Source organism: Cannabis sativa, chromosome X (genome assembly GCF_029168945.1).
Source record: "Cannabis sativa cultivar Pink pepper isolate KNU-18-1 chromosome X, ASM2916894v1, whole genome shotgun sequence".
Classification (NCBI taxonomy): Eukaryota; Viridiplantae; Streptophyta; class Magnoliopsida; order Rosales; family Cannabaceae; genus Cannabis; species Cannabis sativa.
The window spans coordinates 46372847-46396730 of NC_083610.1; the positions used below are offsets into that span (position 1 = coordinate 46372847).

At 29.3% G+C, this 23884-nt stretch overlaps 1 protein-coding gene across 2 annotated transcripts; it reads right to left on the bottom strand.

Moving 5' to 3' along the window:
- Positions 1-10061: 10061 nt before the first annotated feature.
- LOC133031932 (pentatricopeptide repeat-containing protein At4g08210) lies at positions 10062-12911 on the bottom strand. 2 transcript variants are annotated; one of them, XM_061105717.1, is made up of 3 exons: positions 12645-12911; positions 10463-12547; positions 10062-10369 (listed from the first exon to the last, which is right to left on the bottom strand). In XM_061105717.1, exon 2 carries the CDS (start codon positions 12522-12524, stop codon positions 10641-10643), a length of 1884 nt encoding a protein of 627 aa, XP_060961700.1. In that variant the 5' UTR covers positions 12525-12547; positions 12645-12911; the 3' UTR covers positions 10062-10369; positions 10463-10640. The 2 variants fall into 2 exon arrangements, with proteins under 2 accessions (XP_060961700.1, XP_060961699.1); XM_061105716.1 differs by having other exon boundaries at positions 10463-12911.
- Positions 12912-23884: the final 10973 nt, after the last annotated feature.

The window sequence follows — 23884 nt, forward strand, 5'->3', positions numbered from 1 at the left end:
TACTACATGCTTTACTCATCAAGGGATACTGAAATCTTTTACTGTTTTAAAAGTACATCTGAATTAACAGAAGACATATCTCTCATATTTTAAAATATGCAATTGAGATAATACAGTGTAGACTTTTCTTCAGTGATATAACTTTCTGGTATTTTCGAATAGACCAAGTTATAATTCTTCTCTGGTAGATCTTGAATTATTATTCAATAATTCCTCCACCCCCAAAGTAAGCACCATCTTATAGAAATCGAAATTAGATGGTGAGATACAAGGATAACTGATACACAGTTCCTTAATATCTGACATATAGATCACTTTCATAAATCTTTCTTGAATATCTTCTAATGTTCCCTATTTGATTACATCTCAGATAGCTCCCACTCAATAGCAGATGTCTGGTTAAATAATACTTTTAACCTCTGATTGTTTAGAGAGTTACCTAGTTGTGACTTTTGTATTAGTCTGAAACTTTAAGTTAAGACTAAGTCATCAACATAGCAGACTAGAATTTTGAAGAGAAAAATACATGCCAGAGATAAAGTAATCAAAATTAAGATACCATCAAATTTTTATGAGGATTAAGAATTCCTTGTTCAAGTCATTCGAATGGACTGAACTAGAGTTCTTTATCTTATTCTCATAATTCTGATAAGCTATACCTATCCATGTGAATGGTTAGATTTGCTTTTCAGTAGTGTTCTTAAGTACCTATCACAATTATCAACCTAATGAAGATGGGTATAGAACTTTAAAATTCTCCCACTCAATTAAGGTAGTGTGAAACTTTAACAGAGAACTTTTATAGGTATCAAACTTTTACTTACAACAGTAAAATCGAAATGGAACATACAATCAAGATCAAGAATTTATATTGACAATAGCTGACTCATTATATTACTTCCATGTTTAAACAAGATATGTGTTACATAGGAAATTGTGGAATGGACTCCACCCCTAAGAATATACATATAGGGTACTATGGATAACCTCCACCCCTAAGTATATAGAGATTATGATCCACCCTTAAAGGTTGTAAAGATCATGATTCTCTTAGTGTGATAGAGTTTATGTGGAGTTGAATACTATCCAGAGTTCATTAGATATAAAAGATCGTTGAACTGCATAGTTTTCTTAACTTTTCTCCACCCCTATCAGATCAAAAGATCCTTTTATTAAACAAATTCTTAATAATTGTATTAGAATTAACAATTATTAATAAACATAGAAATAATTTCTAGTGTTTATATAATATAACTCTATGAAGAGTTGTAAATATTATAGAATTTGCATCAATAATAAAAACACTTGCACATACAAACATATAAATATAATGTGGTAATTATTGATGAAGATAAAATTAAATGAAGCTCAATCTCATAAATTGCAATAGTGAATTTCGAAAATAAAACTTTATTAATATTAAAAAAAAAAGTATTGCAACAATATGAGAGAAAACAGGGATAAATATCCCTGACTAAAATTTGAAATCCAAATTGTCTTTAAACTAAAACAATTAATTCAAAAAATTGAAGAGCTTCATCTTCATCTGGACGATTTCACCCTTGGTCCAGCTTTCTGATCCAACTCAATTGAGTTCAAGTAGCTTGGCCTATAAGAAGAAGAAAACAAATAAACAAAGTTAGTCCAGAATCATAAATCCAATTGGATAATAATTCACTAAAACTCTTAAAGTTTATAAATGGAAATACCTTGTTTCTTTGCAAGAAGTTTAGGACACTGGGGTTTCCAATGACCTTTCTCATTGCAGTAGAAACACTTTCCTTTAAGTGTAGCATCACCGGAAGGAGCAGCCTTTTTATTGGCTTTTGTTCGCTTCTTGGTGTTGTGCCACTTCCTCTTCGATTTGGGCTTTGAAGCAGAGGCAATATTTGCTTCAGGTTTTATCGTCCCATTACCATTCCTAGGATTGTGAGGTTTACTCCCTTTCTTCTTGGGTCCTCCAATCAAATTTTCATAAGTTTGAAGGTCATTGACTAATTCATGAAAGTCAATTTCCTTCTTATTCATGACATAATTTGATGTATATGGTAGAAATGCTGGAGTCAGGCTATTCAAGATAAGACTAACTTGAGTAGCACTGTCCATTTCAGCACCATGATCCTGGGCTTCTTGGAAATAACTGGACATGAGGAGAACATGGTCACGCACGTTTTGATGAGGTTCCATCCGTGCATTAATGTACTTCTTAAACGCGTCAAAGCGTGACTGAAGTGATGCCTTACCGAATAGCTCATTTAACTTCGTCATTACTTCAGCAGCCTTCTCGGTTTTAGAAAACCGAGTTTTGAGGGTGTCAACCATGCTAGAAAGCATAAAGTATAGAGCTTTGTCATTTGCTTTCTGCCAACGCTCATACTTTTCTTTCACATCTTTAGATGCATTTCCTAGGCACTTCAGGTGACGGCTCAGTTAAAACAAACAAGGCACTTTCTCCTATGAGAGCAATATTAATGTTCTCATTCCACTTATTAAAGTTAGATCCATTCAGCTTATTTTTCAGTCAACAGTGATAACATGGGATTCATTTTGACAATACAGGATACTACAAAATAATAGAAATCAACAAATAGAAATTAAATAATGGTTTAACACACAAAATCAATTCAGAAATTATAAGCACATAGCAAGTAGGAATGATATGAGAAAATACTTAAAAAATTCAATCCTAAATAATTTCCAAGGTTTTCAACAAACTGATATCAGTGTCCCGTTTAGGCGAGAGTCAAAGCTACCATCCATTGAATAGAGTTGTCAGCTCATCTAAAATGTTAAACATTCTAGCAACCTTTTATTCGATCAAGATTGGAATCCAGCGTTGTCCCGTTTAGGCGAGTCAAGGCTATTCTATCTCATGTGCTTCTACCATTGTTTCGCAATTTGCAAGTCAAATATGGTCGCCACCATTAAGGTGATCTATACCATATAAAACACTTACAAACCACTTATCATGCGAGATTAAACGGTGCGAAATTGCTAATGAACGTTCCTCCATTAGGGAGGATTACTCACTAAAACAAACGCGGTGTAAAACCCACAATGGAGATCGAATATCTTAATAATAATAAAGCTCATTCTTTAAAATGTATTTTCTTTATTATTCTAATAAATAAATTCTCATTAAATACGAAATTAAGAATTGAAATTCAAAAATAAGAATTTAATATAATATTTATAAAATTATACTTAGATGGTGATTGAAATAAAATTAATTATTTCCATCTTAGTAACAATCTTAAATATAAATATTAAGGAAATTAATTTAAGTTGAATTAAATTAAATAATTAGCAACTTAAAAATTTCCTTTGAGAATATATTTATTGAATTTCGAAAAATTAAGTATATATTAAAAATATACAATTTTCGAAAATAATAAAAAATAGAAAAGAAATACTTCAAGCAAAAATATCACCTATCTAGATTTTCTTTTGACTAGTTAATTCAATTTCTAATAATATATATATATTTTAAATTCATTTATTTTAAATTAATCAATTAAATGAAAAAAACATTGATTGTAGTTGGTCCAAGAATTAATTAAAATAAATAATTAATTTACAACTCAATCTATTTTTCAAAATAAAAAATTCGAAAATATTGCATAAATAAAATGCAAATTTCGAAATTGATTAATAAAATAAAGAAAAATATATATATTAAAAATTATTTAAATTTAAGTTGAAAAATTAAATTTCAACCTAAAAAGTAATTTTCTATTTAATTAAGTGTCATGAAAAATCAATAAATATTTAAGTATCATGATGAAAATCAACTTAGATATTTAGATTTTTCAAGTTAATTAAATGTATTAAATTCAAGAAATAATAATTAAGTGTAGAGAAGGCTTAATTATTTATTTCTAGTTTAATACTAGGAAAAATATACTTAATAAAATTGTACCAAAATTAATTATTTAAATAATTAACTTCACAAAGTATAATTTTCCTATTTAAATATTAGAAATAATAAGTAGTCTAGAAATTACTATCTAGAAAATATCTTATTTGACTAAGTATCTTTTCAAAAATTTGAAAAATATCTAATTTAAGTTATGTAGAAAAAATCTAAAACTTAAATAATTTCAAATTTAGATTTAATTAAATATCAAAAATTAAGTTGTAACCACTTAATTTGAAGATATCTTTTTAAGTTAATATTCGAAAAGATATTAACCTAAAAAATATCTAAAATATTCTATTTTAAGTTAATATTTGAAAAGATATTAACTTAAAAAATATCTTAAGAATCTTTAATAACTAATGCCTAGGATTCCTCAACTTGATTTAAAATTTGAATCAAATATTCAAATTTAAGTTAGATAAGAAAAATCAGTTGATATAACTGATTTATAACTTAAATATGAATATTTAATTAAACAAGCTCCAGAAAGAATCTAGTTAGTTAAAATTCTATATTTAATTAAATACAAGAAAAATACAAATAGTTTGTCTAGAAATAATATCTAAAACTAAAAGTGTTTTTCTTAAAATTAACTTTAAAATTGAAAAATAAATTTTCATATATTTTAAAAGTTAATTATGTTGCTAATTCAATTTTATTAGGTCAAACTAATATAATTAACCTAGTACAGTTATTCAAATCAGGCAAATGGGCCTTCACAATTGGGGTAGTTTATGTGAGGGGGTGCTGGGTTCAGTATGTCGTACCCACTTCTATGGCTCCCAACTCTCACACAAGGCCCAAAAGAGAGGAATTTAACCTTAAAATAAATAACTGTTATTAATTGAATAGGTCCAATAACTAAATGGACCTAAATAAAATCTATCATGGTGTGACATTTTATTTAGCAACAACCTATATGTATCTATATTAAAACAAAATAAACATATAGGCTCACACATGCACACTTTGGATGGATCCTATCATGTTGCTAGGTCATACACAGATGAAAGAAGATTGTAAAATTTACCTGTTACAAATTATTAACTTGACCAAGGGAGCCATCAGATCATTAGATCTGGCAAAAAGTAACCATGGCTATTTGCAATCAAGTAATAATAGGTTTTGAAAACTTACACACAAGCTAAAACCACATACTCCTGCAACAAGGTTAGCTGGATAGTTGGAAGTAGGATTTATTTAATTTTAAATAAATAATTTCGAAAAATAAATAATTAAATAATTTTAAAAAAAATTAATTTAATTTTCGAAAAATAAATAAAAAAAATAAATATTTATTTCGAAAATAAAAAAATTTAAATTTCGAGATTTAAAAAAAATATTTAAAATTAAACCTACTATTTTGAAAAATTAGGTTTCAACCAACCTAAATATCATTTCAAAAATTTGCTAACTTCTTTTAAAAAATTAAATGTTATTTTGAAAATAAAAATTAGAAAAGATAAATGAAATATCTTTTCAGATTTTAAATTTAATTTAAATAAATAAAATAACAAAATTTAAAAGTTAGCAAAATATCTTACATCTATTTTAAATTACATGATTATAAATATCTTATTTTAAATTTAAATAAGGTCAAAATATCTAAAAAAGATTTAATTTAAAAAATATATATATAAAATCTGACCTTAAATTTAAAAATAAGATAAGATATAATCAAATTTAAAAATAAGATAGATTTTTAAGCAAGAAGATAGATACTAATTCTATTCAAATTCAAATTACACTAATATCTTGAATTAAATTTAAAAAATATTAAATTAATTCAAAATGATAATTAGAATTGAATTAGGAATAGAAATAGTATATATACAAAACTATACAAAAAATCGGAAGTTAATTCCATGAAAAAGCATGAAAAATCGAAGAAAAACAAAAAAATTGTGAACTGTACGGACAGTTTTCGCGATCGCAGGAAAATTTCAAGACAAAATTTCCGATTTTTTCAAATCTTCAAAAATTCATAACTAATTCAAATAAAATCGAAATTGAGTTCTGTAAAAGGCTAACTTGCTTAATTTTTTCCATACTATCCAATAAAAATAATTCCAGAAACAGAATCGCAATTATTTTTCACGAAAATTTACAAACATCAATCAATCATCAAATAACACTCAATACAACATGATACCATCCAAAAACAAACAAACAATCATTTTAAAGTCCAAATTTCATGTAAGTAAATCAATTATCATGGCTCTGAGGCCAGTTGTTGGAAATTATTTTACCAGGATCTTAGATCTACTCACAAGTATGTTGTTTAAACACCCTAAATATGAACTTTCTAAAACGATAAATTAAACACATATAAAGTTAAGAAAACCTTACATTGATGCAGCGGAATTAATGTCTCCTTCCACTCAGATCTCTAACCCTCGAATCCTTTCTGTAGCAGAGTATAATCAAGATCTGAGCCCGAATGTCCTTCTTCTTCAAGTTTGATCCTTCACAGTCTTCCAATCTATGATTGAGTTACTGCTTGCTGTGTGTGGGCACTCACTCTTTCACTAGGGTCACGAAATTGATGAAGGAGAAAAGAGAGGAGAGAATTTCGGCCAGGTATAGAAAGTGGGGAAGACTCAATTTTTCTGAAGAGAGAAATTTCTGTCAGAAAGGCTTGTGAAAACTTGTAATTTGACTGAGCCATCACTTTCTATTTATAGGCAACTACTAGGTCTAGGTTTAGAATTATTTGGCATTAAAATAATGAAAATATTAATTTGAAAAAACACATTAAGTGGCCGGCCATGGTGTAGTAATGGGCCTCACTTAATTTTGCAGTTTTATCAAATTTGATCTCTATTTTCTCAAAAACGCCAATTTTCCAATTCTAACCTTTTAAATGCCAGAACTAATTATTTAATAACTAAAATAGATTATTAAATAATATTGTCATTTAATTTAATTATTAATTAGACATATAAAGTCCATTAATAAATAAATAAACCTAGAAAACTCTTTTCTTTACAATTTCACCCCTGCTTAGTGAAAATTCATAAAATTAGACATAGTCTAACTTTAGAATTATAATTGATAAATCACGAACCAATTAATGAGTCTTACAAGCAGAATGTTCTCAACTAGAATGGGGACCATGGATCTATATGCTGAGCTTCCAATAAGTGAACCAAATTTACCAAGTAAATTCGTACTTATTAATTCTTCGTTGAATCCACTCTTAGAACTTAGAATTGCACTCTCAGACTTATATAGAGCATATTGTATGTTCCACGATATCAATATACTATCTCATTTAACCATTGTTATAATCTTATTGTGATTTAAAGATCCTCTATATAGATGATCTACATCGAGATGAGATTTCTTTACCGTTCTCATCCCTCAATGTATTTTGCCCCTTAAAACACTTAGCTACCTGTAAAATGTGTTTAGTGATCTAATAATTAGTCAGTTAAACAAGAGCTCATCCATTTACTTCTATTTGCTAAGCTCGAAGGGAATCATCACTTGACTTCTATACACCAGTAGAAGCTATAGATTCCATATTTATGTTCAGCACTCCCACTCAATCATACTATCATGTTCCCAAAATATACGTATCACCCTGACCCAAAAGTAGGCTTAACTAATAAATCAAATAACATGAATAACACTCCTGAGTTGAGCCCAAGCATATCAGGATTTAGATTCTTTTAATCATAAGATCAACTACTGATATTGACTTGGAAAGATATGTGTAACGGTAAGTTTGTAATATCTTAACTTAGTTGCAATATCGGTCCAGTCCAATGTATACTCCATACATTCGAAACTAGTATACTTTACTAATTTCCTGGAAAGAACATAACACTTACTCCAAGTGTAAGTATACATCATCACTGATTATCACATTAGTGTAAATCCAATAACACTGATGAAACAGGGACCAAAACTTTTGATTCATATGATCACAATCACATTCCACTGTGTTGACGATACTTTAATTGTGAATAATCATATGATCTGGATTTAACTGATTTTGTGTGTATGAATGTAATAAACATATTAAACATATTAAACCATCAGCATGTAAAATTCATGCAAACATCAATTACTTCAAATTTCTTATATTGATAACTAATCAGATTGTAAAGAGTTTTATTTAGGGCATAAAACCCAACACTTTTATACCCTAAACGAAACACAATTTCAATGTAATCTTACTTACTTATTAATAAAAGATCAGAGATCCTTTTTTATAATTGTATATTGCTTGGTTCACATGTTACTCTCATAATTATTTAATTAATATATAAATTCTGCTAAATCTCGAACATATAGTTATTCATTATTATAGTGTTGTCAACACAGTAGAAAATAATCGTGATTATATGCTTTAAACTTTTTAGTTTCATGACTTATTAGTGCACTAGATTTACACTAACATGATAATCAACAAAATGTTTTGCTTACACTTGGCTAAGTGGAATGTATTTTTCAGGGCATTAGCAAAATAAATTTGTATCACGTGTATAGGGTTTAAATCAGACTAGACCGATATTAACAGTAGAAAATATATCATAAACTTATCGTTACCTCATAGATCAATTGATCTTAATCCTGAGATGATTAAGTTCTTTCTAGTTGTAGTATTATAGTTCTTTGACTTGTTCATTACCGGCTTACCCGTTGTTCTAGTCCATACTTACATCTTGAGAACTTGGTAGTCCAATTGAGTGAGAGCATTAGTCATAGATACGAACATTTATAACTTTTATGACTATTTAGAAGTGAAATGATGATTTCCTTTGAGCTTGGCTAAACAAGTTAAATGCTGAAGTACTCATTTTAGTAATTATATTAGTTTATTGAAATATCATTTACAAGAAGCTAACTATTTAAAGGATAAAACACATTAAAGGGTAAAACGATAATTTTGTCCATATTCAATGTAGAACATCTATAGAGGATCATTGATTGAAACAATGAATAAATTATAGCGTATCTATATTAGATATATATAGCGTTCTATGTAATCAAGAGTATAATTTTAAATCTATAGTGGAGTCAGGAGAAAATTTACTCAAGAAATTTTAGATTTACTTATTGAGAGTTTGATTACATAAGTCCATGGTCCCCATATTATTCGGGATGATATCATCCTGTTAATTCAATTAATTGATTTAATAAATCAATTAAAATTCAAAAATAAACTAAGTCTTATTTGAGATTTTTCACTAAAGTTAGCATCATTTATAGGTGACACCAATAACAATATGACACATTTAAGAGACACCACTGATACCTTTTAGCCTTTCTCTAAAAATATATGTAATGAGAAAATATAAATTTCTCAAAATTTCCCCAATTTATACATCTCCAATCTAATTATAAGTATTATTATTTAGAAAAGAAATAACTAACCATCTTCCATGTATTAGTGTAGTAATTCTAGTAGAGATGAATTGAGATCTTAGAGCAGCAAAGTGTATTAGTGTGGTCACCTTATTAATGATTAATATCTGAAAATGAAGAAAAACAGTAGTGTGAGTAACTACAAGGTCTTGAAAGCAAAAAAGAAAAACAGTCATGGAAAATTTATTGTTAATTTGATAGGAGTAGCAGAATGGAAGTGGCAAAAAAAGCTGATTAATAATACTTTGAGATACAAGAGATAACAGTCACATACCAATCCTGCAGGAGAAGTTTCCATACATACACCTAAATTTGAAGTTATTTTGTACATCATTCCCTTTCTTCATCTCGTAACTCCAATTCCCCATCACAGCAAGGGATATGCATAAATCGATCAAATCTAATGACAACCGACTGATCCAATTATAACCGACCGCCAAACATTGGATATCTAATTGTGATCGGATCAAATTGAATGTAATTTTTTAATATCCAATTAGATTGGATCGGATGTTAGATGGGATATCCAAAAATCCAATACATCCAACATCCAATCAAACTAATTAGTATTTTCATTTAATTTGGATGAGTAATTAGATTTTATATTGTTATACGTAAAATATATATGTATATATAAAAATTAACATTAAAATTTTACTCTCTTTTTCTTGAATGAGATGGATCCAATCTAATTCAATACATACTGGACTTAAAATATTTGATGAATCCGATTCGATCCAAAAAATACTATGTCTAAAATATTGAATAGAACCAAATTAAACTAATAAATATATATATATATAATACATCTAACGGATAGAACCGATCTAATCGATTTAATGACTGAAATTAATTAGATCGGATCGAATGGTAAAATCCAACATCCAATATATAATTGAATCGAATCTGGATAGGCCTAAAAACATTGGATATGGTCCAATGAACACCCCTAAATTCACAGCGGTATAGAAAATGTTTTGTTCTGTTATGAGAACTCTTTGCATTTGTTTTTCATCTGGCAACTCACACTTGAGTCTGCAGAGAATCATGATTTGTTACAATGGAGAAAAGGACCTGCACTTAGAAATGGTGAATAAATAAAATGGTTGTAGATAAAAGATAAAACAATGAGTGCAAAACTTGAGCACAAAAGTTGGTTACCACTACCTTGGCAAGATCAAAAATTGTTAACCTCAAGAACGAGCCAGAGAGAATACCGGATTGAACTTTCTCGCGATGTTTGCCATGGTACCGATTTAAAGAATCCAGTCATTTATCTCTATGGCTGCACCATTTGAATTGAATAGACAAAGCATAACAGAAACTGCCATGTAGAAAGCATTTCTCAACTAGTTATCTCAATCCAACTTTTTCCGGCTTCCTTAGATCCTACTTCTTTGGCAGTTTTTCTAGCTTTGCATAAACTATCCCACATACCAAGCTCAGCATAAACATTTGAAAGTGTTACATAAGTAGAAGAATCTTCAGGTAAGGTTGCAAGAATATTTTTATCAATAACATTAAGCAGTTCAGCATTTTTATAAGTTCCACAAGCCCCGAGCAAGGATCTCCATATGGTTTCGTTAGCCTCACATGGCATGTCGGCGATTAACTTCTCTGCCTCTTTAAAACACCCAGCTTGACTAAGAAGATCAATCATGCAGTTATAATGCTCTAATAGAGGTTCTAGTCCATACTCAAGTTTCATTGAGCTAAAAATGGCCTGTGCTTCTTTAACAAGACCAGCATGTCTACAGGCTGAAAGTACACAGAGGTAGGTGATTTCATTCGGCTTCATTCCCGACTCTCTCATCTCGTGGAAATATTGAATAGCTTCTTTGGCTCTTCCATTTTGGCCACACCCAACAATTATCCCCGTCCAACATACAGTATCGCGATCTGTTGTGCTTTCAAACAAAGCTAGTCCATCCTCAATCTCACCGCATTTCGTGTACATATCTATTAGAGAAGTGATCACAACTCCCTCATGGTCATATCCTTTCTTGGTGCAGAAAGCATGAATTTGTTTGCCATTTCTAAGAGAAGTTAAGGTGGAGCAAACTTTGAGAATACTTGAAACAACAAACTGATCTACTTCAAGATTCAAATTATGCATATTTCGGAAAAGTGACAAAGCTAACTCACTAAACCCCATTTTAGAACACCCTGTGATCAAACCAGACCAGGCTACAATATCTTTTTTAGGAAGTATATGAAACAATTGTAAGGCATGGTTAATCTTCCCAACTCTTGCATAAAGGTCTACAAGAACACTTCCAACAACATGATCAAACTCATGCCCAGAAGTTACAACCAAACCATGGACTTGTAGCCCAAGTCTTGAGTTGAGCAAATTGATACAGGCCTTCAAAGCAGCACTGAAAGTGTAAGAGTCCATCACTGCACCAGACCTATGAACAATTGAAACTAAATCTAAAGCTGTTTTGTTATGCATATTAACAACATATCCAGAGAGCATTGAATTCCAAAGAGCTAAGTTATCACATATAGAAGAATTACAGCTAGAGTACTGCTTAAAAAGCTTTTTCGCTGAAATTAATTTATTGCAATCGGAATACATATCAACCAGAGCTGATACAGTGAACCTACCAGACTCAAAACCAGACCTGATGACATAACAGTGTATCTGTTCTCCAAATTCTAACAGACCATGACGGCCACAAGTTTTAAGAGCACACGGGAATGTAAATCCATCGAGTTTAAAACCTTCTCGGTGCATTTCGTGCAAGAACTCAGAAGCACGCAGACTACCCTTATCTGCAAAACCAGCAATGATGCTGTTCCAAGAAACAACATTAGGTTCGGGCATTCGTTGAAATAAATCCACTGCTTCATTCATTAAACCAGACTTACTATAACCTGAAATAATAGTATTCCAAGTAGTTGAATTCGCAAACAAAATCTCATCAAAAACCGCCTTGGCATTACTCAAACTTCCACATTTAACATACATATCCAAAAGGGTATTCATCAAAACAGTGTCAGACTCCAACCCATCATTACATATTCCTTCATGTATCATTTTACCAAACTTCAGGTCACCCAAAAGCCCACAAGCTTTGAGCACAGCAGAGTACATGAAACCGTTCGGTATGTCAGATTTGGAGTCCAACATACGAGTGTACAACCCGAGTGCTTCGCGGGGTGTTCCACAATCAGCATAGGCAGAAACCATAGTGGTCCATGTAACAATATTCTTAACAGGCATTTCATCAAACACCTTCCGTGCATCTTTCAAAAATTTAAATTTCATATACATTGAAATCAAGTTATTAGCAAGGAACATATCGTTAAACATGCCAAGTTTGAACAAATGGGAATGAAGTACCTTTCCTGGATTGAAGGCCCCAACTCGACCACAATGGCGCAAAGCCTTGGCTACACTATTCAGCTCCATAACTAATTTTTTATGAGAATTTCAAAAGTACATAGAATGCACGTACTTCAAACCATAATGATAATAATAAAGCTAATTAAATTTTCTTTTCAATCAACTTTGATATGTACTAACAATTATTTAAAAAATTTCTAAAATATTAAGATTGTTGAATTAGTTAATTTCGTTCAATTTAACTAAGGAATAGCTAATATAACGATTGTCTATTTGTCAAAGAGATTATTTCACATTTACATACAAACAACAAAAAAAAATTATAAAATACTTTGAAATTTTAAATATTTTTATAATTTTATTTAAAAAAATATATAAATTTTTTTATGTTGTATTTTTATTAATTTATCGTTAATTTTTTGTTATTTGTATGTTATTTTTTTTTGTTAATGTTATTTAAATATTATTTTTATGTTACTTTTATATAATTTTTTTATTATTTTTATAAAAAATTATAAAAATGTAAAAAAAAAATCTTTAAACATAAAAATATAATTTTTTTTTACAAAAAAAATAATACTTTATATAATTATCCTTTTACTAAATAGTGTTTTCAAAGAGAGAGAGAGGGATGGGAAAAAGAGAGAGGTCATGGCTTCGAACCCAAGACCTTTAAGCTATTAAGCTAATATGTAAAAACCATTACGCTACACTAAAAAAAAAAATAGTATTTTCAAATTTTGAAATGTACTAAATAGTAATTATGCTTTCGAACTTCTATCTACATCAATCACTTGTTAATTAAAATAAACTGAATTCAGTAAAAAAATCATTACATTCAACTATAGTACTTAAATAATCATAACAAACTTTGATGGGAACTTCTTACTCGAAGCCACCTATCTAAATGAATTCATTTCTATTGATAAGCTCCAATTGCAGAATAAAATTACTTTCGAAAGAATTTTGAACGGTTTTAAAAATTTAAAAACATAATTTAGTGGGAAAAAAATCGGGTAAATACCATTTTGGACTCCCTATTTTACAAAAGTTACCAATTGGACCTTGTGTTTTGTTAAATGACAAAATGGACCCTGTATTTTCTAAAATAGTACAAATAGGACCCTGAATTGATTTTTTGTCAAAATAAAGTTTAATTATAATTCGATCTAAAAGTGATATGACAAAATTGTTTACATTTTTTGTATCTATTCGTATTAAGCATTGTCTTCAAGTTGGTTGTATTAAAAAAAAAGTTGTTAAAAAATTAAGCTCAGGGTCATATTTTTACTATTTTAGAAAATACAGAGTCCATTTTGTCATTTAACAAAACACAGGGTCCAATCTGTAACTTTTGCAAAACACAGGGTCCAAAATGGTATTTACCCGAAAAAAATCCTAATTCACCTACTAATAATAATAGGGAAATTTGATTTTCTATACTTAGAAAATCAAAAAAAAATTTCCCTAAACCAAAAATTTAAAACCTAAAAAAACTATTCCTTTTTTTTCAAAACCCCAAAAATACCCCCCTCACAATATTCACTCTCTCTGCATCATCTCTCTCTCCCTCTATCTCACCCCAACCGCCCACCCTCACCCGAACCACCCTCACCCACCCACGTCAACCCCAACGCCGATCACCACCCTCACCCCCGTCGACCACGACCCTGTTGGAATTTATTTTACCAGGATCTTAGATCTACTCACAAGTATGTTGATTAACATCCTAAATATGAACTTTCTAAAACGATGAAATAAACACATATAAAGTTTAGGAAACCTTACATTGGGTGCAGCGGAATAATATGACTCCTTCCGTTCAGATATCTAGTCCTTGATTCCTTTCTGTAGCAGAACATTATCAATATCTGAACCTGGATCTCTTTCTCTGAATCCTTGATGCTGAATCTCCTTTGCTGATGATCTTTCTTCACGATCTTCCTCACTATGATTGAGGTATCACTTGCTGTGTGTGGGCACTACTCACACTAAGAATTTCGAAATTTAAGGAAGAAGAAAGAAGAAGTGGCAGCTAAAGATAGGGAGAGAGAAAGGCTCAGGTTTTTCTCTGAAGGAAAAATAGAAAATTTTAAGTGTAATTTTCCTGAAGCCTTCACTATCTATTTATAGCATTCCACTAGGGTTAGGCTTGAATTATTTGGCATTAAAATAATGAAAATATCAGATTAAATTGCCTACAAAAGTTGCTGGGCCATGCTTAGTGGATTTGGGCCTCACTTTTTTGCAATTTTGTAGTTTTATCTTTTCTGCATCTGATTTTCTCAAAAACGCCAATTTTCTAATTCAACCATTTAAATGTCAATTCTAACTATTTAATAACTATAAATAATTATTAAATAATATTGTCATTTATCATATTTATTAATTGAACCATACAAAGTATCATAATTAACAAATATGCCCCTATAAACTCTTTCTTTACAATTTCGCCCTTACTTAGTGAAAAATTCACAAAAAGACATAGTCTAATTTGAGAATTATAATTGATTAATCAAAACCAATTACATGAGTCTTACAAGCAATATTATCTCAACTAGTGGGGGGACCATGGGTCTATATAACCGAGCTTCCAATAAGTAGATCAAGAATTTAGCACTAAAATTCACTAACTTATTAATTCTTCGTTGAATCCACGCATAGAACTTAGAATTGCACTCTCAGTATATAGAATGCTCTATATGTTCCACCATATAGACACATCATTAGTTATCCATTGTTATAATCCTAATGTGATCAATGATCCTCTATATGAATGATCTACACTGTAAAGGGATTAAATTACCGTTACACCCTACAATGTATTTATTCCTTAAAACACTTGACCCCGTATAAATGATATTTTAGCTTATGTGAAATGAGTACTCCACCATTTATGTTCGTTTGGTCAAGCTCGAAGGAGATCATCCTTTGCTTACTATTCGCCAGATAGAAGCTATAGATTCCATGTTTATGATAGCGCTCCCACTTAATTGCCTTTCACAGTGTTCCCAAAATGTACGTATCACCCTGACCTAAAAGTAGGCTTAACTAACAAATCAAAGAACACGAATAGCCTCTCGAGATTGAGCCTAATCATATCAGGATTAAGATCATTTGATCTAGGATCAACTAGGCGATATTGACTTGAATAGATATTACGGTAAGTTTAATAAATCTAAGTCAAAGTTCAATATCGGTCCCTTCCGATGCATACTCCATGCATCCAACCTGAGCTTTACTTTAACCAATGTTCTGGAAAGAACATAGTATTTCTCCAAATACAAGTAAACTCTTGTTGTAGATTATCATATCAGTAAAACCTTGTGTTTGATAAATCTAGGAAACTTTATTCACATAGTCATGTTTACTTTCCAATGTGTTGACGGCACAATAAACAGGATCAAGTATGTGAAAAGGGTTTCGGTATGAATTTATACATTATGTACATATAATCATGAAATAAATCATGTGAACCATGCAACATTAAATGTTATTCCGATCTATATTAATAAGTAAATCTGATTATATTGAAATGAGTTTTATTTAGGGCATAAAACCCAACAAACTCCCACTTGCACTAATATAAAACAAAAAGTGCGTTTCAAATAATCTCAACACCTTGATATACAAATCAAGTGTAGTAGTAGTAAACTCCTCGTAATAGGATCTGAAAGGTTGAATTAACCACAACCTTTTCTCCACCATTACTCTTCCTTTAATCACAAAATCATTGATAATGTGAAATTCCTCTCTATATGTCTACTCTCTTGGGATACTGGATTCTATACCTTTGGCAACTACTTTTGGTTAATCAGGAAATTAACACTAGTAGTTTAAGGCAATTTGGAATGGTGCCAAAGATGTATAGAACTTTCCTTAGACTGAATAAGTACCTTTCCTGCAGCTTTAACATTCAGTCCCTCTCTGGTAGACCTAGAGACTTCAGATAGGTTTTTACACTTCTCCAAAATCACTATTCCACCCCAGAGTAATCACCATCTTATCAGAAAGATTTACTAGCACAAAGGCAAATTTCGAAATCTGATATGGTGTAGTCTAAGAGTTTTAAACACACCCTTATAGACTAACATATAGTTCCTCTTCTTTATCTTAGGATTTACTTGATTGTCTTCCAATGTTCTTCTCCTGGATTAATCTGATACCTACTCATTACTCCCACTCAACAGCATGTGTCTGGTCTAAGGCATACAAAAGCATATCTAAGACCTCTCACTGTTGATATAAGAAATTATTTCATGGCTTTATCTTTTCTGGAATAGTTGAGACTTTTCCTTAGATAAATAAAATCTATACCTAAGAAGTTGTGAAGCTTCTATAGATTGCCATTAGAAAGAAAATGTTTCAAAGATCTTACTAAAATAAGTTGCTTGCATTAGAGTAAGTAATTACCAGGTATACCACAAGCCATAGGTTTAGATAAACTCAAACCTATAATACTAGGAACAGGAAGTTTGTTAAGTCCATTGAATAGACTTATAAACGAATATTTCCTTTGATGTCCTTGTAATAGAAAACTTTAGGTTACTCCTTGTGAATGGATTAAACCATAGTTCTATTGGCTTTCTTCTTAGTTTCTTATCTTGACAATCCATTACTTGTTTAAACTCACAATGGATTTTAATCACTAGTGTCTCCCAAGTCATAAGAAGGTGAGTTCCTAGAAACTCTCCCACTACGACAAGGTACCGTGAATTATGTCGAAGAAAACTAAATGGTATTGATCTCTTCGGTTGTGACAAGACAACAGAGGCAGTGGGATCATCATATGTTATATAAGATGATAGAACACTTTTGGAATCAAGAATTAAATATCTCCTTTATTTGCTACTTGTTTTTCAGACTTAGTCATTTTCTTAGAAAAGTAGTATTTGTTTGAACAAACACTTTCTTATCTATTGACAATGGGATGGTCCACCCCTAATCACTTAGAATAGCTAACAAACCATGGTTAATGGTTCTAGCTTTTCTTAAGATTTTGATTAGGTCATCCATGAATCTAGTAATGATTTACATTAAGTATACAACCATTACATCATTCTGAAATTGTATTACCATAGAAGGAATTAGGCAACGACTAGTAACTAATCATCAACATGCAACTCGAAATTTCTGGGGAGGTAAGTTTGGATATAATTCAAAAATCAATTTAATGATCTTTGAACTGCATATCAACTAACTATTTCTCCACCCCTATCAGTTCGCAAGATCTTTAACCACTTACCTTAATGGTTTTAACCATTGCTAGAAATTAATGAAATTTTTCAAACATTTCAAATTTCTTTGCTAAAAGGTATAATCTAGAGTTATCGTTTTAAGAATACAACGAAAAACTCATATCCACCCCTGAATGTACATCCATCTGCGAATGAGATGAACTACTTTCAGTGGATATAGGCATATTAACTCTTTGCAGAGATTGATCATGTCAAGTTCACTATGAACAAGATACAAATGCCATAGATTAAAAAAAATGTGGTAGTGTCTTTTGATGACATAGGTTTAGTTACATCAAAGAGTTCTTAGAATAGTGCAAGTGGATCCTGGTCACAGAATACCTAACTCATATTCCATACAGTTTGAATCCATTAATAAAAGATGGATATTAAACACTTGAGAAAGTGTAACTGTATTGTATCTCGAATTAGAAATATAAGAAAATTTCTGTTTGGATTCTAAAATTAAAGTCAAAGACTTAAATTCAACCAAATATAATGAGTAATTCTTTCTTGGACCACCACTACTAATACAAACTCTAAGTCAGATTTGCCCATACAAGTAGGAGATTTCTAAGATTGAGGATTTATATCAATTGGGAATAGAATTTCGGGATTATAATCATATGCGTCATTTAATTTCTTAAGAGAAAATATAATGACATGAAATGATTTATAGACCATTCATCCAATGATATGTTTTGAAGCTAATTCGAATGAATAAGCTAAGAGGAATTAGGATAATTTCGTTTATAAATAAGAATCCAACGATGCTTCGATTAGTGAAAGACAAAGTAATCTTATTTATGTAATCTTCTTGTTTCATATTGTAAAAATACTAGTCTAAGGTGTCATCAATTGATGAACAGTTAGATGTCGCACATACAATACTTATCTTTCGAGATCTTACACTATTATGTATGTCTAATGGTGAAAATCCATTAGGGATTTATCTCATTAGAAAAACAAACATGTTAGACCAACAATGAAGATTCGAAATTAAACTACAACTTAATAACAGAAAATAACATGGTTCAATATAAATTCATACACAATTCAGAAATTATAAACATATAGCAAGTAGGAATGACTAGTGAAAATACTAAAACATACAATCCTTAATAATTTCCAAGGTTTTCAACAAACTGATACAGTGTCCCGGTAGGCGAGAGTCAAAGCATCATTTATTGAATAGAGTTGTCAGCTCATCCAAAATAGAAACCATTCTAGCAACCTTTTATTCGATCAAAATAAGAATCCAACGTTGTCCCGGTAGGCGAGAGTCAAGGTTATTCTCATTTCATGAGCCTCTACCATTGTTTCATGTTTCATAAGTTTATCTCTAAGTAGTCACCGTAGGGAGAGTCTAATAGAGACGAAAACTTACAAAACACTTATCAAATGAAATCTTACGGTGTTAAATGCGTTCAACGAATAACCATCCATAGGGGGACGAAGTCTAGCGTCTCGAGGTTATATTGAAAACATTTAACTTTTGTAAGACCAACAATGGAGATCGAATATCTTAATAATAATCAAGCTCATTATTTAAAGTGAGTTGTATTTTCTTTGATTCTCTTTATTTAATTTATTTATTTTAAATATATATTTATTTAAAATTTCCAATTTAGAATGAAAAATTCTAAATATAAATTTTAATTTAATATTTATAAATTTTACTTAGATGGATATAAAAATAATATGAATTATTTCCATCTTAGTAATAATTTCCAATAAATATTTAGAAAAATATTCAATTTAAGTTGTTACAAAATTAATATAAATTAATTTACAACTCAAATTTAATTTTCTATAAATATATATTGCATTTCGAAAAATTAAAGTATTTAAGAATACAATTTTCGAAAATGCATGTTAAAATAAAAAATTAATCCTGGAAAAATTATTCTAATTTAATGTTGGCCCAAAATTAATTAATAAAATTAATTTAAAACAAAAAATATAATTTTCCTATTTAATTAAATATATAAGAAAAATTTCAAATATTTAAGTATGATGATGAAAATCAACTTAAATATTAATTTTCTATTTAATTAAATACACTACAAAAATACTTCAAGCAAAAATATCATCTATCTAGATTTTTCTTTGACTAATTAATTCAATTTCTAATAATATACTTTAATTTAATTTATTTTAAATTAATCAATAAATGAAAAAATCATTGACTTAAGTTGATCCAAGAATTAATTAAAATAAATAATTAATTTACAACTTAATCTATTTTTCAAGATAAAATTCGAAATTCTAGCATTTAAGAAATGCAATTTCGAAAATTGATTAATAAAATAAAGAAAAAATATACTTTGAAAATTATTTAAATTTAGTTGAAAAAATAAATTTCAACTAAAAATAACTTTCTATTTAATTAAATGTCATGAAAAAGAAATATTTAAGTATGATGATAAAAATCAACTTAGATATTTAATTTTCAAATTAATTAAATGTATTAAATTCAAGAAATAAATAATTAAGTGTAGAGAAGGCTTAATTATTAATCTCTAGTTTAATACTAGGAAAAATATACTTAAAATAAATTGTACCAAAATTAATTAATAAATAATTAATTTCACAATTTATAATATTTCCTATTTAATATTAGAAATAATATGTAGTCTAGAAATAACTATCTAGAAAATATCTTATTTGACTAAGTATCTTTTCCACAAAATTTGAAAAAATATCTAATTTAAGTTGTATTAGAAAAAATCTAGAACTTAAATATTTTTCAAATTTAAATTTAATTAAATATCAAAAATTAAGTTGTAACCACTTAATTTGAAAATATTCCATTTTAAGTTAATATTCGAAAAGATATTAACTTAAAAAATATCTAAAGAATCTTAATAACCAATGCCTAAAATTCCTCAACTTAATTTTGAAATTTGAAATTCAAAAGATATTCAGATTTAAGTTGGTTAGTTGAAGATAACTAAATATCAACTTAAATAGGAATATTTAATGAAAAATTTAAATTAAGTTCCAGAAAGAATCTAGATGGTTATAATTCTATATTTAATTAAATACAAGAAAATACATATAGTTTAGCTTAGAATATAAAATTCCTTAAACTATATTTTTCTTAAATTAATTTCAAAATAAATGAAATTAATTATGTTGCTAATCAATTTTATTAGGTTAAACTAGTTTAATTAACCTAGTACGATCATTCAAATCGAGCAAATGGGCCTTCACAATTGGGGTGGTTTGTGTGAGGGGAAGTCTTTGGGTTCGGCATGTCGTACCCACTTCTATGGCTCCCAACTCTCACACAAGGCCCAAAAGAGAGGAATTTAACCTTAATAAGAACAACTGTTATTAATTGAATAAGCCCAAAACTAAATGGGCCTAAATAAAATCTATCAATGACTATGACATTTTATTTAGCAACATTAACCTATATGCATCTATAATAAAATTAAACACATAGGCTCACACAGGCACACTTTGGATGGGTCCTATCATGTTGCTAGGTCATACACAGATGAAAGAAGATTGTAAATATACCTGTTACAAATTATTATCTTGACCAAGGGAGCCATCAGATCATTAGATCTGGCAAAAAGTAACCATGGCTATTTGCAATCAAGTAATAATAGGTTTTGAAAACTTACACATAAGTTAAAACACATACTCCTGCAACAGGGTTAGCTGGATAGTTGGAAGTAGGATTTATTTAATTTTTTTTTTTTTTATAATAAATTTCGAATAAATAAATAATTAAATAAAAATTTAATATTCGAAAAAAAATAATTTCGGAATTAAAAAATAAATTTCGAAAATTTAAAAAAAAATTTAAAAAATTAAACCTACCTTTTATCTTATATCTATTTAAAATTACATGATTATAAATATCTTATTTTAAATAAGGTCAAAATATCTAAAAAGATTTAAAAAAAATCTTAAAAGATAAGATATTTTTAAAATATCTTAAAAGATATTATAAATATCTTTAAAAGATATTATAAATATCTTAAAAGATAAGATATTTTTAAATATCTTAAAAGATATTATAAATATCTTAAAATATCTGACCTTAAATTTAAAAAAAATATAATCAAATTTAAAAATAAGATAGATTTTTAAGCAAAAAGATAAATACTAATTCTATTCAAATTCAAATTACACTAATATCTTGAATTAAATTAAAAAAAATTTAAATTAATTCAAAATGATAATTAGAATTGAATTAGGAATAGTAATAGTATATATACAAAACCATACAAAAAATTGGAAGCTAATTCCATGAAAAAGTATGAAAAATTGAAGAAAAAAGGAAAAATTCGAAACTGTACGGACAGTTCTCGCGATCGTTATGAAACTATCAAGACAAATTTCCGATTTTGTCAAATCTTCAAAAAATCATAACTAATTCAAATAAAATCCAAATTGAGTTCTGTAAAAGGCTAACTTGCTTAATTTTTTCCATACTATCCAATAAAAATAATTTCAGAAACGAAATCACAATTATTTTTCACGAAAAATTTCACAAACATCAATCAATCATCAAATAACACTCAATACAACATGATACCATCCAAAGAACATACAAACAATCGTTTTAAAGTCCAAATTTCTTGCAAGTAAATCAATTACCATGGCTCTGATACCAGTTGTTGGAATTTATTTTACCAGGATCTTAGATCTACTCACAAGTATGTTGATTAACATCCTAAATATGAACTTTCTAAAACGATGAAATAAACACATATAAAGTTTAGGAAACCTTACATTGGGTGCAGCGGAATAATATGACTCCTTCCGTTCAGATATCTAGTCCTTGATTCCTTTCTGTAGCAGAACATTATTAATATCTGAACCTGGATCTCTTTCTCTGAATCCTTGATGCTGAATCTCCTTTGCTGATGATCTTTCTTCACGATCTTCCTCACTATGATTGAGGTATCACTTGCTGTGTGTGGGCACTACTCACACTAAGAATTTCGAAATTTAAGGAAGAAGAAAGAAGAAGTGGCAGCTAAAGATAGGGAGAGAGAAAGGCTCAGGTTTTTCTCTGAAGGAAAAATAGAAAATTTTAAGTGTAATTTTCCTGAAGCCTTCACTATCTATTTATAGCATTCCACTAGGGTTAGGCTTGAATTATTTGGCATTAAAATAATGAAAATATCAGATTAAATTGCCTACAAAAGTGGCTGGGCCATGCTTAGTGGATTTGGGCCTCACTTTTTTGCAATTTTGTAGTTTTATCTTTTCTGCATCTGATTTTCTCAAAAACGCCAATTTTCTAATTCAACCATTTAAATGTCAATTCTAACTATTTAATAACTATAAATAATTATTAAATAATATTGTCATTTATCATATTTATTAATTGAACCATACAAAGTATCATAATTAACAAATATGCCCCTATAAACTCTTTCTTTACAATTTCGCCCTTACTTAGTGAAAAATTCACAAAAAGACATAGTCTAATTTGAGAATTATAATTGATTAATCAAAACCAATTACATGAGTCTTACAAGCAATATTATCTCAACTAGTGGGGGGACCATGGGTCTATATAACCGAGCTTCCAATAAGTAGATCAAGAATTTAGCACTAAAATTCACTAACTTATTAATTCTTCGTTGAATCCACGCATAGAACTTAGAATTGCACTCTCAGTTATATAGAATGCTCTATATGTTCCACCATATAGACACATCATTAGTTATCCATTGTTATAATCCTAATGTGATCAATGATCCTCTATATGAATGATCTACACTGTAAAGGGATTAAATTACCGTTACACCCTACAATGTATTTATTCCTTAAAACAATTGACCCCGTATAAATGATATTTCAGCTTATGTGAAATGAGTACTCCACCATTTATGTTCGTTTGGTCAAGCTCGAAGGAGATCATCCTTTGCTTACTATTCGCCAGATAGAAGCTATAGATTCCATGTTTATGATAGCGCTCCCACTTAATTGCACTACCGTGTTCCCAAAATGTACGTATCACCCTGACCT

Bases quoted from the DNA above. Each gene is read 5' to 3' on its own strand.
- LOC133031932 (XM_061105716.1), bottom strand. From the start codon at position 12,713: ATGGAGCTGAATAGTGTAGCCAAGGCTTTGCGCCATTGTGGTCGAGTT.